The 17,406-nt window shown below is 40.2% G+C and overlaps 2 protein-coding genes across 2 annotated transcripts in view; one reads left to right on the top strand and one right to left on the bottom strand.

Annotated features, from left to right (window-relative positions):
• The window catches only part of RB195_003528 (uncharacterized protein), a gene marked incomplete at both ends in the record, with an annotated part of 84,118 nt that overhangs the window by 19,466 nt on the left and 47,246 nt on the right, over nt 1-17,406 (bottom strand). The window lies entirely within an intron of this gene.
• Nucleotides 526-7,990, top strand: RB195_003531 (uncharacterized protein; the record flags this gene model as incomplete). Its single annotated transcript, XM_064201225.1, has 5 exons — nt 526-727; nt 6,453-6,629; nt 7,264-7,340; nt 7,382-7,449; nt 7,873-7,990. 5 exons carry the CDS (start codon nt 526-528, stop codon nt 7,988-7,990), a joined length of 642 nt encoding a protein of 213 aa, XP_064057104.1.

Here is a 17,406-nt window from a genome sequence, read left to right as displayed (position 1 = left end):
TAAATTGTGCCCAACTGCTAATAAGTTGTGTGTTGTCGGATTAGATATCGTTTAAAGGCATCACCAATCACCCCAGGGATCTGGAGTGGTACGGAGTTCCGGTGGAGTATTAGCATACGTGATCGTAGATTATGGAGAGAAGGATGATTCCGTCCATTGCTTCCTAATCGCCGTAAAAAACGGCCCGGAAGATACGGCTTTGAGTGATCCGGCGCGCTATTTTCTACAACGAGTTCGATTGGAGCGCTCCAACCGTGTGCATGCGCCACATATTCAGAACCGTTTTTTACGGCAATTAGGAAGAAATGGACGGATTAACCCTCTCTCCATAATTTACTATGCCGTTTACGAATACTCCACCTGAACTCCGTTCCACCTCAGATTCGTGGGGTGACGCCTTTAATGTCCCGTGTTACTTTACTGAATGGATCGTACTAAGCTTTAATAGTAAGTCACTGGCTTTTCAGTCCGCTTCGGATGCACCGATGCTTTTTACTGGAATTCGTAATCGTTGCAGGTTTAGGAATGCGTGCTGGCCCATACAATGGCTTTCGGGAGATAGCTGATGTGTCAATCCAGTCTTTTCATGGTCCCAGACAAGTTTGGTACCAATTTATCGACCCCGGAGGGATGAAAGGTTCGGTTGGCAATGGAGCGGTTTTGAACCATCGATCGTGCGGCCCTGGCGGACCTCTTACCGACTGGGCCACACCTGCCCCAGTACCAGGTAAAACGCTCCAAGCTTTAGTTCGATATACTTCTTTACAATGAAATATGTATACTGTGTAGACGAAATATAATACCACTTTCATCCCAATATTTTATTGATTTTACATCTCGTTAAGAATCCATGGATAATAAGCGCAATAGGAAATGATGAAGCATGGTTTTCTTATCCAAAACTACAAAAAAGTCTAATCTGGAACTAAATAAAGTTTCTGTTGCATTTCCGATTCTCTTAGAATTAACCAAGATACCAGATTTTCCAGGATTCTCAGAAAAAAAACGATAACTTTTATAGAACTGGTGGAAAGCAACGCTATACATACATTGCCATGAGGGAGGACGTTGGAGAATTTTTCCATTTCCAATATCGATTTTCCCCAGAAATCTCGATTAGTTCAAAGATAAATAATTCTCGATGTAGACATAGCAGGTTAGCATAGTTACCGCTAAAAATTCTAATGAATTCAACAACTTTGGTCCCTTGGGTGCATTTGGAAAATGCACCGTAATCTAAAGTAAACAAATTTCTTTCTATATCCGAAAAAAAAATCCCGTTAATATAATCCTTGCCGCCATGTCCGCTGTAACATAAGTGCTAATGTTAAACCTACAATATATTTTGCTGCAAAAATACTGTACTGTAATTGTGGATTTTTTTTTCGAAAGTTTTGAAGCGAAATTAAAAGGAAAGGAGAAAAAAAGGAAAATTAAAGTACAAATAAAGAGATGAGAGAACAGTTAACTTTTTACTGCAGTAAATCACCAATTATTAAATAGAATTTATGAGAGAGAGAGGAATTTTTTCCTGTTGTTTCTAGAACTTTCGATGTATTCCCCGTCAAGAAGAATATGTATGTTCTTTTACAGAATAATGTAACATACAGTAGTAATGGTAGCCCAGACGTTTTAGTTAATTAATTAATTAATTAATTAATTAATTAATTTTTATCATAGAAACACTCTTTCTCTGACCAAAAAATAAAAAAAATAATAATAATAAAAATTGCAACTCGGTGCAAAACGCATTCTTATTGACGCATGACACACGCTTCAGTACAGCTCAGCTAATCCCATTAAATACGCCCTATATTGTAATTTTCCACGCCCACTCTATTTCCACTATTCATGTAAATATTTGAATGAACAATAATAAAATATAAAATATAAAATACAAAATATAAACGCGACTTTAATTTATGGTATTATCGGTGGAAATTTTTATCCACACGTATTGCTGAGAATAAATTATTCAAACAAGTGCAAATTGCACCGAGTTGAAATTTTCTCAGAATAAAAATAAAAATATTCTAAACAATTAACTCTGTTGATGATAATTTTTGAGAATTCTCGTGAAATTATTAACATTCTCAACTTTTTTTCCGAAGAAAAACATTAAAATATCAGAGAATTGATGGATGACAGTTATCTTATAAGATTTTGAGATTATTAGAAAAGGGAAAAAGTATGAAAGGAGGTCGACTGCTTCCGTGGAACTGTGGAAGAATTTTTCTTGCAAATTCTAACCTGATTCAGAATTGACTTAGAACCGATTTTCTGCAAAACCAACACAATACAGGTAGATCAAAAGAGTTTTTAATGACGTAAAGTTGTTGTAAAAGTAAAATTTAGAATTTCTTTCTTTGAAAAAATTACTACACAACACGTTTACACCTAAATCTCTACGCTATCCGGGTATAAATTGCAGTCATCAATTGTAAACGGGATATCTATGACAAATTCCCTGAGAAGGAAAGCAGCGAGGCAATAAATCCTCGATATACCAATGAAATCTAATCCTAGATTCTTAGCAAATATAAATCTAAATTAGCCGAAATTTTTTTGGTGGAAAAGAAAATGTGAACGGCAGTCAGCAATAGAAATATTAGAAACTATATAGAAATCACAATTTTTCGCAGAAAAAATGGGAGTTCCCTATTGGAAAAAAATGCTTTATTCTTTGGAAATTTTAGAAAGTAAAGAAAACGAAATTTTACATGGGAAGAAAATGTTAATGGCAGTTAACTGTAGACAAACCTGGTCCGATTGATGTAGTTTCTCATAGCGACACTCATTTCGGTTCACGTTAAAGAATTGCAATTAGCAAATGAATCCTCGATGGCTGGGCTGGGATGGGGGAGGCGATGTGTAGAAATCGAGTGGAGGGAGATGAGATTAGGAATGAACAACGGTTTGAGCTCTGCTCTCAACAACAAAAGCGTTAATTCGTCGAGCAGCAGTAGCAGCCAGAGCAATAACGACGACAAAACGATGATTGTCGATTGTTAGTTCGACCTGCTCTAAGCGGAAACGACAATGAATTCGATGGTTCACAGAACTAGGGAAAAAATCCATGAAGTCTTGTGTAATTTGAAGAAGAAAGTACTCAGAAGATGGGCAAATGGTTAACGAAACAAATCAAGAATTACCCGTTTAGCGAGGAAAAACATAGCTTGCAGCTTGGTTAGTTGAGTTCAACGATGGTCAAGGATCGAAAAAGACGAGAACGAGGAGGGAACGATGAAAAGCTGGATTAGTACGACTTCGTCAGTAGTTACGAATAAATTAGTTATGGCAAAATGTGGGATGTGAGAACTGAGAGAGTTGATGACAAACTCCAAACGAATCCAGAAACGTTTGAGGGCTATGGATTCCCAGCCAGTGACTGAATCCGATTTCTTCTATTCTCTCAAATAATCTCTACGGTCATACGGATTTCCTGCGTCCACACACGTCACAGAAATCTCAAATCTTTCATATAATCTCATCTACGGCAACTATGAAATACGACACTACCAGTAACAGAATGAAAGTTTATTTTTTTGCGTTGCCCGCGCGCGTGTGTTTGGGAAAAAATTCAATCAATAAGAGCCTAAAATAATAGACGTTTAGACGCGCAGGTGGATTGCGTCGGATGAAAGAAATCGAAAGCCAAAGCTCCCGCATTTCTCGAATTGAAATGACAAAGTTTTTTTTCTGGAATATTCTCCCCTTCCATACAAGAATCGCAGAATAATGGACTTTTTGAACGATTACACACATAATTGATAATATATTTTGTTTATCCCGCCAAGACCGCTTATAATTATAGCCACGTGTTTCCTCCTCAAGTGGCGTCAACTAAAATCGTTCAGTAATGGGTTTAGAGGAAGGAAAACATCAACGCACACATCAAAAACAACTATCCGGACTGTTTTGGATTAGAAATTTGATTTTTTGGTCTGTACTCATTGTTATTGATAGATATTTATTTAATGTACATATGTAGTGAACAAAAACCTTCATTGAAATTCACCAGGAAGAGACATGTAAGAGCGAATGCTCCATTTTTTTTCTCAAAAATCTTAAAAATGTAAGGGTTTGACCTTGAATGCGAATGCTCCATTTTTTTTCTCAAAAACCTTAAAAATGTGAGGATTTGACCTTGAATATGCTTTTCCAAGGTCAATTCAAACTCGAAATTGTTCGAAAAAAAAAAACTCAGAGAATTGCTGTGTTCTAAAATTTTCGAAGATCAATATCAACGATACAATCTAATTCTATAAAATCTCACCTGAAATTTCAAACAAGAAACCTATTTAGCAAAGTGTATGCGGTTCTAGGCCACTCTAATCTTATTTCTCGACTCGTTTTCTGGAAAAAAACCGTAGCTTGTAGATAGTAGTAGTGATGTGGAGATGAGATTAATTAGGAAGCTAGGGTAGAATACCGTCCGTCGTCTTTGATTTTCCATGTCATTTTTCATTTCATTCCTCCATTCATTTTTCTCATCATTAAGACAACGAAGTTCTTCGTTAAACGCTTAAATGAGCGCTTTTAAATTTTTCCCCATCGTCTCATGTGGTCCAAATTTATAAGTTTTTTCTACGATACAGCCATACGATTATTGCAATTTGAAAAAAAAACTTGCTATAAATTTATTCCAAAATAAACCGCGAAAAAGATATTTGTAGAAAATTCCCTACGTCGAAATTTTGGCGAGTACTTCTGTTGAAACGTTTTAAATCAAACGGGAAACAATAATTTCAGAGATATGCATATATGGGGAAATGGGTGCGTTACGAGTGGCTGAGGGACAAAACAATGTCAGATACATAGGAAGAGGTGGAGTTCTTATGTGATGTCAATCATACTACGAGGCTTTCTGCTTCATTGAATAGCTTTCGACTCTCCATTGCTCTTGATCAAAAGAAAGAATCGCGTAAGTGTGCCACCATTTTTTTCTTCCTATCGCTCTAACAACAAAAAGGCTCAGAACTCAACTGCTGTTTTGAACAAGTGGAGATTTTTTTTTCGAGAAATTCACAATCGAAGAAAAAGAGTAGCAGCTCTAGAGATTCTCTTCCCCGAAAAAAAAATTTCAAAGAGAAAGCCACCAAAAAAGCTAAACTTAGCTACACTTAGCTACATCTTATCGGGATTAATTCAAGTGAATATACTTAAAGAATATTCGTACGCTAAGCGTGTGGCACGTGTGTACGTAGTAAGTATCACGGAACACATCAATACTCTTTGCATTTTAATGCTTTCCAATGTTTTCCAAACTTCACACAGCTGTGTCCATATCGAAAACTATGCATGAAAGAGTGAAGCATTAGAATAAACCATTTTGACGAAAAATCACTTTTGAGTTTCTCATGAGCTCTTTGCATGAAATGAAAATTGATTCATTGACGTATAAGGATATTGCCTATTTCAAAGCTTCTCGAGACGCTTCGGTGAAGAGTAGCGGTTAGAAGCGTGGTGAAACCCTTGCTGGCACCACCCATCGCTCCAGTTTGCGACGGTCCCACCTCAACTCCAACTGCTAATTCCACCGCGCCATTTTGAGTGCGTACGCAAAAGCACCGCAACTGCACTCGTGAATAATGTTGTTTTGACCGGAATATACCTAGTCAAGAAGCGAAAGTGCAAAATGGTGTAAAATGCGTGATTTTGTCACCAGATCAGAATGGCGAAATGAGGTTATCGCAGTCTGCATTCAGGATTCAGGCAAGAATCCAAGATGCTTTCGTTTCTTCTTCAGGAGTCCACCTTAGTTGCTCCACGATCCTTACCGAAACCTCGAAATTGACGACAGCGTATCACTAAATCTTACGAAACATGTGAGAAAATGTAGAGTTTGGGATATAGATTACGAGTATAGTAGTATGCAGTACTCAATTCCCCTGATCGTTCTAAAAAAACTCCGTGCGAACTGCATTTATCCCTACGAGACACGTGAAAACGCCCTACCATTGTGCACGCCTGCGTCTACGAGCGGGCTGGCAAAGACCAATGAGATCTTCTCACCGCCCTATGCAAGTGACAACAATGAATAAACTGTTAAGGAAATCGGCAAAGAACTAGGTGTTTCTACGTAGCTCGTAAAAAAAAACGCCTTCTCGCACCTCCTACGTTCTCCCACAAGTTCTCTAGCTACGTCACATGATACGCTGTCATTAACCTTCCGGAACCTCTGCAACAGTTTACCCCCTAATAGTGACGTGGTGGACACTCTGGAGAACTGCGATGCACCGCAGATGTATGAATTCCGTCATGGTCTCCCAAGCTGAGAAGGAGTTCGACCGTGGCAGGGCTGTTCAGTTTGGGAAGTCTTTTTGCTACTACACCATATATACTGCTTAAATAGCCTGCCCAATGGGCCCTGGCGTCTCAGATATCGAACGGTATGGCGACCGGTGAAGGGCGATCAAATCTTAGGTTCCTCAGGACGCCTTTTATTCTAGACCAAGGCGACACACGCACGACTCGCCATGGAGACTGTCCCAGATTGTGTACTCACAGCGTGTCAACAGTGTCCACAGACGCAGACCTAAATGCCCTTCTCGGATCTGAAGAGCGTATCAAATTCCACGCGATTGCTCTGCTAGAGATCAGGAGCAGAAGAAGCGATATGGATGACGGTAAATTCGTCATTCGCGAAAAAAAGTTCCGTCGCAAAATGTAGGCGGTGTTGGTTCTGCTGTGCACCCATCTGTCGTCCATCTTGTCGATTATCACGACATCTTATCACCTTGTCTGGGCACTCATCGCCTGCACCCTCTTAGCCTAAAATTCCTGAGCATCATAAGCTGCTACTCATCAACATCAGCAACTGATGAAACCGAATTAGACGCGTTTTATGAGAAGTCTTTTTGTTCGGGAACTTTAACGGAAAACTAGGAAAAGCAACAGAATAGGAATTTAGATCGGAAGATTTGGAGTAGACGACCGGAATGAAAACAGCAATCGCAAAGGTGTTGCCCGCCGCTCGCCTCTTTCATGGGAATTCTCTTTTCATAGAGAAAGTTCGTAGATGGACATGGAAATCGCCCAATGGGACGGCTCGTGCGGAAATAGGTCACATACTCACTAAATGGAAGTGGTGTTTTCTTGACTTCTCTGTAGTACTATTTTTTGGTAACGGTACTGATCTCCGTATCCTTCGTGCGGAAATACTACTTAACTACACAATGGAAAAGAACGTCTGCTATCTGCAGCGAAGGAGGAAAGAACTCGTACACGACGACAGCATACTCGAAGACTTTTTGTCTCAAGGTGAACGGCACGTCGAGGAGGACTCAAGCGGGAACTACGACAAGCTCGCAGAGGACTGGGAGCTTGTGTTAAACGTGGTGAGAAGCTGGGCACGACAAATTAGGATCGAGTTTCGAAGACCGCCAAGGAGTTGTTGGAAAGAAGAAAGAAATTGAGGCTTGATCCGAATCCACTGCACATTGAGCGGTTAGTAGCAAAAACTGGCTGCAGAAGGGCGGAAGACAGGAAGGTATATTGAAATACAAGTAGAACAAGATTTTGGAAGCAGCACAAAGAATAACGAGTCTAAAAACTTTCCGCAGGGATCTCCACGAATATAATATCCCGCTAGCAGTCTTGCTGGGCGGTGACGGGACTCGATCGTCTTCTCATCGTGAGATGGAAATCATTACGGAGAGGTTCTACTCGAACCTTTTTCATTCATCAACTCCTGTTTCAACCCCGATCCGCTGTAGTTCCACCACTGACCCTACTTTCGAAAGCGCGAGACGCTATCAAGAGCATGAAATCTGGCGCAGCCCACGGACCTGATTTTATATCAGCAGACTTTCTTCGGGTTTCTGACAATCCGCTTCATGTAATTAATAGCCTACATGGTCCTATCTTCAGAATGGAAGAATCCCAGAACAGTAGGACACCTCGAGGACCATTCTTAACCATAGAAAATGTGACCGAGAGGACCTTCGACCATATCAAACTACCGTATGATATGCTGCAAGGTGCATAGGTGTAACACAGGTGTGGTGTGCTATGCAAGGTATTAACTAAGATCATCTTCTTGCGCATATCAAGGACTCATGATGAAGGCCAGCCTCAAGAAAACGCAGGACTCCGTGCAGGGGATCAGCCGCATGGACCACAATCGTGTCGAGAGTCGAGATTTCCCGGGAATACCCTCCTCCCTTTGTCCTAACCTTCCTTTGTTTTTCGAGTAGACCCTCTGCAGCGCAGAAACGGATGTAATGCTGCCAGCGTTGGTTGATCAAGGTGTGGAGCCGTCGTACGTGAGGGCATTAGCTAATTGCTACGATCGATGTACTACGATACAGCTTTCTGACTGTTCATTCACTATACCTATTGGAGAAGGGGTGAAATCACTTGCTTGGGAAGAAGATTGTGTTGAGGGAAGATTCCTTCGAACTTTCGTTTTGCTGATGACATTTTCTTTTTGAGAAAAACCAATGAAGCAGAGACGATGCTCGAGCAATTGAACGAAGCGGGGAAGAGAATAGGATTGCGAATAAATCGAAAGAAGACACAGCTAATTGAGAAACGCAAGAAACGTAGAGGAGACGTGGGCGAACACCTTTACCACTTCTAGAAAGTGTAATGCGAGGATGGAGAAGTTTAACTTGAAGGCTTCCGATTCGTGGAAAATTTGCCATACGTCTACCGCGAAAGTGAACGTGAACGTGTACTATGAATATAAAAATCGAGCTTGAAGGAATAAAAGGATGAGCGTGGGCAGCATGCGTAACCGTCAGGGAACCTGCGGAGCAACAGCTTCCCAAACCTGGGCAGGCACCGCTCCCACATTTGCGAAGCAATCATTGCCCACAGAGCACTTGAGGGATGCCTTCTGAAGTAAAACCGGGGCATAAAACACCTAGCTGGTGTTTGCAACTCCGAGTTAAGACAATTGTACCTTTTTGCGACACAAGCATATTTGGGCCCGCTATGAGAAGAATCGACGATAGATAGACTAAAAGAACGCTTGAGTGAATTCCCAGAGATGCTGAACGTCCTTGAGGAAGACCGCCAAGGAGATGGGCTGATTTGTTCGCTGCACGGATGGACCAGCTGAAAGCACACCTGGATACGCCTGAAGGACATCGCCAACGTAACTCAGGGGACTGATTACGTTTTGATAATGGAGAGGGAACGAAACGAGTGGAAAAGATGCTGGGACCCCCACTTCCAGTGAAGACGGCAGATCTGAGTATCTGAGTAAGTTACTTCCCGGCGTTAGTGAACAGAACTCAGAGCTTTGAAACTACCTTACTCTCGTAACCGATCTGCTGACAACAATCCACAATTTATCCTGATGAGCTTTTAGGATAGCGCCCATGTTAGCGACCTTGAAATAAGCTTTAAAATTTTGTTTACGTAGTGTGTAAATGTCTCTGAAATAACTTAGAGGTTGTACCATCCTGTTTCAGGCTCTGAAAACCCATTTGATGGAAAACCAGTAAAGAAATCTATTTCTAAAGTATTAAAGTTTTGTGATTCAATGGGAAGTGAACGTTTTGTTAAATTATGTAGATTTTTTTAAGAAAATCGAGAAACTCCATCCGTAACTACCTTCATAGAGTTGCTATAACTTCATGCCAGACTCTGGATGTAGAAATGTTTGATTTTGTCTGTTATAGGGAATGACAGAAACATAAGCAGCAGAAATAAGACATCACACAACTTCTTCATGCTTTTCATCAAATCCAGAGAATTTCTAAATAGCAAAGACTGATGAATACAGGACAAAAACGCTGCTCACTCAAATTGGATGCCACCGTTCTGGTTCAGAAAAGAAAATGAGCCTAGATATAAGGAAGAACAATGGAATCAATGTAAAATATGCAACGTTGTTCTCTCGACGAATCTTTGAAGACATATTTTAGCCTATCGTGGGGCCAACCGTTGTTAGAATCAGGATTTCTGGATGGAATGGGAGTGTTCAGCCTAACAAGCTGAGAATGTAAATATTTGATAACCAAGAGAAAAAAAAACTGCTGACGTGCTTCTGACCAAATGAATGTATGGATGAAATTGAATTACCATCAAGAAAACGTGTAATTTAATCAGGTATAAGACTATGATTCTTGAAATACTGGATATAAGTTTGATTTGAACCACATTTTTCCGAAAATCATCAACATCAGATGTTTTATTCAGCAGAAGCAGCCAAGTGCAAACACAACACCAGAAATTGTTCGAGAAATACAAGCACTTGCAAATATCATCCAAAAGTTCCGACCTAACTCTTGTAAAAGAGGCACTTCAACGTATTTATCAGCCATAGTTCACATACGATTTCTTTGTGAGAAGAAACCTGTGAAGTATAGTGCACATAGGCCTAGGATAATATTAGGTCTTTGCATATCTTTTTCCTATTCCTGAAAAAACTTTTTCTAGAACTTTTGCTGTTTTTTTTTCAAGGCAACACTCCACGAATCTGAGGTGGTAAGGATTTCAGGTGGAGTATTCGTAAACGGCACAGTAGATTATGCAGAAGAGGGTGATTCCGTCCATTTTTTTCCTAATTGTCGTAAAAAAACGGCCCAAAAGATGCAGCGCGCGCACAAAGGTGGCGCGCTCCAATCGAACTCGTTGTAAAAAATAGCGTGCTGGATCGCTCGAAGCCGTATCTTCCGGGCCGTTTTTTAGGGCAATTAGGAAGAAATGGACGGAATCACCTTTCTCTCCATAATCTAGGATCCCGTATACGAATACTCCACCTGAAATCCGTACCTCCTCAGATTCTTGAGGTGATGCCTTTAATGGAAATAAAGGATCAATAATGTAATTACCATCATTGTCAGCAACATGTAGCCGTGTAGTCAATTAATGGGCAGATTTCGCTGTCGTTCTTCCAAAAGGAGAGGAATTGCGACGAATAAAAGTCGGTTTTTTTAAGGCATTTACCCGCAGATGCTGCTAGAGGGACGGAAGTAGGCGAGAGTCGGATGGGGCAGAGTCCCGGCTAGAGGAAAGGATGAGCTCTCCTCTCCTCCAACCAAGGTTCAGGTGCCAGAAATTGCCGCGTTTCCTTTGTCGCTTTACGTCTCGCATTTTCCTACACCAGTGCGATTTCGAAGCGTTTTTTTTTTCGTTTCGTTTGTTTTTTTTTCGCACTCATCATCTGCCAAATTCTGAATTTGCTTCATGCAGAGAATTTTTCTAGGTTGTGTGATCATTCTTCAGCGGCTTCTTCAGCGGCAATAAGTTGCGTATCCCAGGATACAAAAAAAAATCAAAAGTGAAAAAAACGATATGCAAAAGCCGAAAAGGTAAGACACTCATCAACAAAATGTTATACACTGTCGTCTATTTAACTATGGTCAGGTGAAGGCAAATCCCGCTGGAATACGATTATATTTCAGCCCTGAGGCAGCCATACTGATTTCCAGGTTATAAAAAGAAGCCTCTGAATATTACGGAGCTTAGATGAGAAAATTGTTTGCAACTGCCTTAACTTGCACTGAAGCAGCTCTAGTGACGTTATTTTTCGTGGGACCTACGTAATGACGTCTAATGACGTTCAGATGATGACATTCCTTATCTTTCAAAAAAGTATGCATAACTAAGTATCGTGGAGAAATTCGTTAATTTCTTACAGAAATAATTAATTGTTAATAAAGTGGAGTGAAAATAACTGAAGGATAGGCCGCAAGCTACGCCTAAGCGTAACGAAGATATTTGCACCGAATAGACTAAAATAAAATAAATCATAGAAAACAGAAGAATACTGACAAAATTTTCATTTTCCGGATAGTTGTCTCCAATAACTGCAGTTTTCTTAGCTCCTTTTTTGAGGATTTTTTTTCAACTATTTATTCCGTTTAGAAGAGAAACTGGCACAAGAGTCCGCAAAATCCGATAAAATTTCTCTCGATCATCTTAAATAACGTTCAAGTACAAATTTCGTTATGAAGCGAATATGATTTTCTAATTTTACTGTTCTTTAGCAAAACGGGGAATAGAAACAATAGGGTTGGGTTATCGGAAAGCCAGGAAAGCAGCAATTACTATGATTGTTTATACAAATGCGTTGCGGCGCGTAGAAACTCAAAAAACATATTTTTCTAAACGAAAACTCATGGAATGTATCCTAAATCTTTTTCTAGCAAGAAAATTTCCATTCTTATATGGGTGGACCAAAATTTCACCTACGTAATCTCTAGTTTTAAAGAAAAAAACCTCTCATTCGCAGGAAAACCAAGAAACCCAAGAAACATTTTAGCTACTCCGGAAAATTTAAATTCTAGCTCTAACAACGTTCATATTTTTGAAGAAAGCTGCAAAAAATGCCAGAAAAACGGAAATTTGCAGCAATTACCGCTCTCACGTTATTATAGCACAATCAGTTGCGATATTTCGTTGCTATTGATGGTGATTTTTTTTTGTAATTACATAATCACTTAAAAGCATAAGGCACAAGTGCAAAGCGAAAAAAAAATCTATGGAAAAAATCCAGGAAAAATCCAGAAAAAAAAAGCTGTTGGCTAATGGTGTTTGCATAATTGCAGTGAAATAAGAGGAAATAAAAGGGCAGTAGATGTGAGGATTTTTCGTGTTCAGTCAATAAAAGGAGGATTTCCAAAAGAAAAAATTCGGATAAAATTGTTACAGTGACAGGATGACAAAAGAAAAGAAAACAAAGAGAAGAAAAATACAGATTTATTTGCTTTGAGCAAATAAATCTAAAACTATTGTCAATGCTTAATCATGTGCTAGCAAACATTTTTAAGTGCTCTTACCACATGTTGAATATTTTTGCACATATTTTTTCGTTTTTCTGGCGCAACCACCTCTTCTGATTCCACTCAAACTTTGTTTGCTATCTTTTCATCGCAAGAAACCCGTGAAACATCCAATAAACTCGCTGCAGTGCATGCTGAATTCAATCAAGAAGAACTAGTATAAATAAGTTCTCGACAATTTTTTCTAACGTTTTCCTTATTTCTCTTTCACTGCGAAAATTTGTCCAACTATAGTAAGTAGCAAGAGAAAAAACAGTGTAAAAAAAGAACCAGTTTCTCCCAAAAAAAGTCCTCCTGTTTTGTGATCAAGGTCTTAGTAGAAGTGTGAGTTCCAAAAGTTGAGCGGAAAAAAGCATTTGAGCAAATGAAAGGCTCAAAATGCTAATTTCACTTTATTTCTTATAACATTTGAAAATTAGAAAGCTTCACGATCATGAGCTCAACACGCTTTTTGAGAGTGGTGCAATGGCTTTAATTTTTCCATAAGAGAGAAGAAGTTACGGTAGACTAGGGTCCCCCATGTTCCAGAATATACCGTCCCACCCACATCCTTAAAGGAATCACCCCACGAATCTGAGGTGGTACGGATTTCAGGTGGAGTATTCGTATACGTGATCGTAGATTATGAAGAGGGGGGTAATTCCGTCCATTTCTTCCTAAATCCCGTGAAAAACGGCGCGGAAGATGCGGCGCGTGCACAAGGCTGGCACGCTCCAATCGAACTCCTTGTAGAAAATAGGGCGCCGGAACGCCCAAAGTCGTACCTTCAGGACCTTTTTTTACAGCGATTAGGGAGAAATGTACGGAATTACCCTTCTCTCAATAATCTACGATCCCGTATACGAATACTCCACCTGAAACCCGTACCACCTCAGATTCCTGTGGTGATGCCTTTAAATGACTGCTTAAAACGTCCAGGGGAGTTCTCCGCTCACAGAGTAATCGAATAATCGCAACATTCAATCGAAAGAAAAAATCAAGCGGAAAAGCAAAATATTACGAGATCTGTAGCAGAAAAAGTGCTGTTATCCCAACAAACAGCAAGGTTTCATGGAGGTGTTGGAAAAAAACATAAAAAGTGAGAAAAAAGGAAAGTAGCAGTACAGAAATGCGGAAGTAATAACCGTATGCCGAAATTCCATCCGATAAATCACTAACATAAAGTGCAAATGCATATGCATAGTGGGGCCAAAATGACATCAAGAATGGTGCAGTTGTGCAAGCGGTTGCGCTCGTAGCGGCGCGGTGAAGAAAGCGGTTAGAGTCATGGTAGGACCGTCACGATCTGCCGCCAAGAATAATGCTAGCAAGGGATCTCCATCGATAGAAACCGCTACGCTCCACCGCACTGCTTCGAGCACGGTCGTTTATGCAAAAAAAGAGTTGCAGTTGCTAGTTGCAGACATTTCATCATATATAAAATTAGTGAGAATCCATCAATGGTCTCTGCTGCCAGGACAAACTGCGTAAGCTTTGGAAGTTCTGAGTTCAACAATCTGAATCAACAAGGTGGGCGTGGAATGAGATGGCAGCAACAGAAAATCTATTTCATTACATAAAGTAACCTTTGAAGTTATAAACGGAAACGAATCTTGAAGTGGGCGGCGTGGCTTGGCTGTCATAGAATGGCTTTGAAATGCAAAGCTGTGGACGTTTCTCATTAGGCATGTGTGTGTGTGACATTTTCATAGATATATAATTTTAAAAAAGTCAAATTTGTCAATTGTTTTTTATTTGATTAAAAAAGCTTCACTTCACATTACCATAAAGTCAGACGATGAAAACCTTCTATAAGTAGCTTTTGCACGGCTTATTAGACAAATTGGGCGGGTGTGGCGCAGTCGGTTAGAGGTCCGTTGTAGCCACACGGTCAAGGGTTCGAAACCGCCCTAGTGCAAACCAAGCCTTTCATCCCTCTGCGGTCGATAAATTGCTATCAGACTTGTCTGGGAGGATAAAAACACTGACTTGGTCATCGGCTGGCCCCGCAAGTCATTGTATAGGCCAATATGCGTTCCAAAACCTTAACGATTACGAATTCCAGTAAAACGCGTTGACGCATCCCGAGTGGATTGATAGGCCAGCGTTTTTTTTTATATCCCAATTTAATGTAATAGATTTCAAGTAGTTGTCAATTCATTTTCTTATCTCTGTTAATGTGAGGAAAAAAGAAATCCTTAAAGCTGACAATGCAAAATAGAGCCAAAGACGCTATTTTTCATATTGTCATTATGTGTGCACATCCACACAACTCAAAATTTATACAATTTAATTTACAATTTCCAGTTTAACGATAAATTTCTACGCCTTCAATTAATTTGAAGGATTCATACTTGGTATTCGAGCCCCTCTCAGTAAGTCAGCAGCAAATCGCATCTATATGGCATTATTTAATGGATAAATGAATAAATTTGAAAGGATAAATGAATAATTATCTTTTTATTATTTTTTTTATGGGGCGAGTGTGGTGTAGCGGTTAGAGGTTCCGCTTCCCGCACGATCGATCGGAGGTTCGAATCCGCCCTAGTGCTCACCAAGCCTTTCGTCCCTCCGGAGTCGATAAATTGGTACCAGACTTGTCTGGGAGGATAAAAACACTGACTTGACACATCGGCTAGCCACCGCAAGTCATTGTATAGGCCAGATACACGTTCGTAAACCTCAAACGATTCTGAATTGAAGTGAACGTGGAGGCGCATCCCAAGCGGATTGATTAACGCCAGAAACTTTATCCTTTATCCTTAACTTTATCTTTTTATCCTTTTTATTCGACAAATTCGTAATCGCAAAAAAGAGGATAATTTCTTCGCTATGCTCTAAATTTTGCTCGCTATCGTTCTTAGATACTCAGAGGGAACGATTTTGAGGTGGAAAGAATTTGCAATTGCAATTTCTTTCGTACCGCGAAGAGGAGCAGCTGGCAACGGTTGGTGAGGTCCGGTCACCACTACCCGAGTCCAGAGAAGCACGCGCTAAGCTAGCGCCACCAACTACCGGCCTAGCTCCTCCCAAGACCCATACATGAGCGCGATTAGGGTCCCATTCCCTGCAGCGACTTCCTTTTCGAGGGTCTGGATGCTGTCACACTATTACTCACATCTCCTCTTTGCTCAAAATTAAAGAAAGCATACCACGAATCTGGGGTGGTACGGATTTCAGGTGGAGTATCTGTATACTGGGTCGTAGATTATGGAGACCGGGGTGGTTCCGCTCACCTCTCCCTGAATCACTGCAAACACCCGGCACCTGAATACTGTTTTGTACGATGCCTTCTATTGCAGCGCGACATCCTTGCGTACGGAGCTCCCTTACTGCTTATCCGGGGAGTCCGAATTGAATTTTTTACAGTGATGCAGGGAAAGATGAGGGGAACTACCCTGGTCTCCATAATCTACGACCCCGTATACTTATATGGACTTTGATCTCTGATGAGCCATTTCGATCCAGAAAAGAGAACAGCTCATTCCTACTCATTTTTTTTTGTATTTCAGCGGATTAAAAAAAAAATAGGAAAAAAAGTAGTAAATCTCTTTTCTTATTAGGAAAGGAGACGGCAAATATGAATTACTGCGACAGTGCACTGAAAATACGTGAAATAATTATCTAGAAGGGAAATGAAAGCTTGCGAAAATGAGATAAGGAGGAACTAAAAGCGGCTCATAAGTCCATATAATACGATGAAAAAACAGAGGAGAAGGCCAAAATTGGAAATTTCTATTGCAGCAGTTGCACACAGAAGAGGGGAATCGTCACGAAATACTGCAAGAATGCGTGTTGGGTATCATTTAGTAAGCCTGTTATTTTCTCTCTGATGCAATAAGTTTGAAAAAAAAATCGCTATTCTACTTTATTTCTGTGCACTCAGTTCTCAAATCTCAACATTTCAATGCAGCAGAAATTTCAAAAAAAAAAAGAAAAATAGAATTTTGCAAAGAATTATATTCTTTTACCTAAATGCGACGCCTCGCCTAGGACCAATAAAATTTCATTGCGTCTCATATTGTAAAATTCCATAGACTTTTTATCGCAATCACATGTAAAGGAACTTCATATAATCCTCTGGAGTAACGAAAAATCGATGCTAAGAATGGCACCGCCACTGTTCATCATTTTTCATCCATTAACTTCATTATTCGAGCAGGAGGGTGAATCGCTGGTAGCACTCTTGCAAAGGTAATTTTCCAAGAAAACAAACTCCTCTGTTCCGGTGCTATGATCCTCCGTTAGAGGCAAAATATCCCAAAATTGACCATCTTGGGTTCTCTGTTGGAAAACATAGACTTCGGCTTTTAGATAATGAGCAAGAAGGAAACAACGCTCAATGTTCTCTAGTCACCCTGAAAAATGGCATGGGAAACGGTTTTTGTCCCTACGAGATGCGTTATAACGCGCCGCGTCCGATTGATTGGAAACAAAATCGTCCACTACTATATAGTTGGGGTGGGTGTGGCGCAATCGGTTAGAGGTCCCTTGTAGCCACACAGCCGAGGGTTCAAAATCGCTATAGTGCAAACCAAGCCCTTCTTCCGTCCGGAGTCGATAAATTAGTACCAGACTTGTATGGGAGGATAAAAACACTGACTTGATCATCGGCTTGCCTCGCAAGTCATTGTATAGGATAACACGAGTTCCAAAAACTTCAACGATTACGAATTCCAATAAAACG

Source organism: Necator americanus, chromosome IV, assembly GCF_031761385.1.
Source record: "Necator americanus strain Aroian chromosome IV, whole genome shotgun sequence".
NCBI lineage: Eukaryota > Metazoa > Nematoda > Chromadorea > Rhabditida > Ancylostomatidae > Necator > Necator americanus.
The sequence above is the reverse complement of the archived record's forward strand: the minus strand, read 5'-3'. Positions and strand labels throughout refer to the sequence as shown.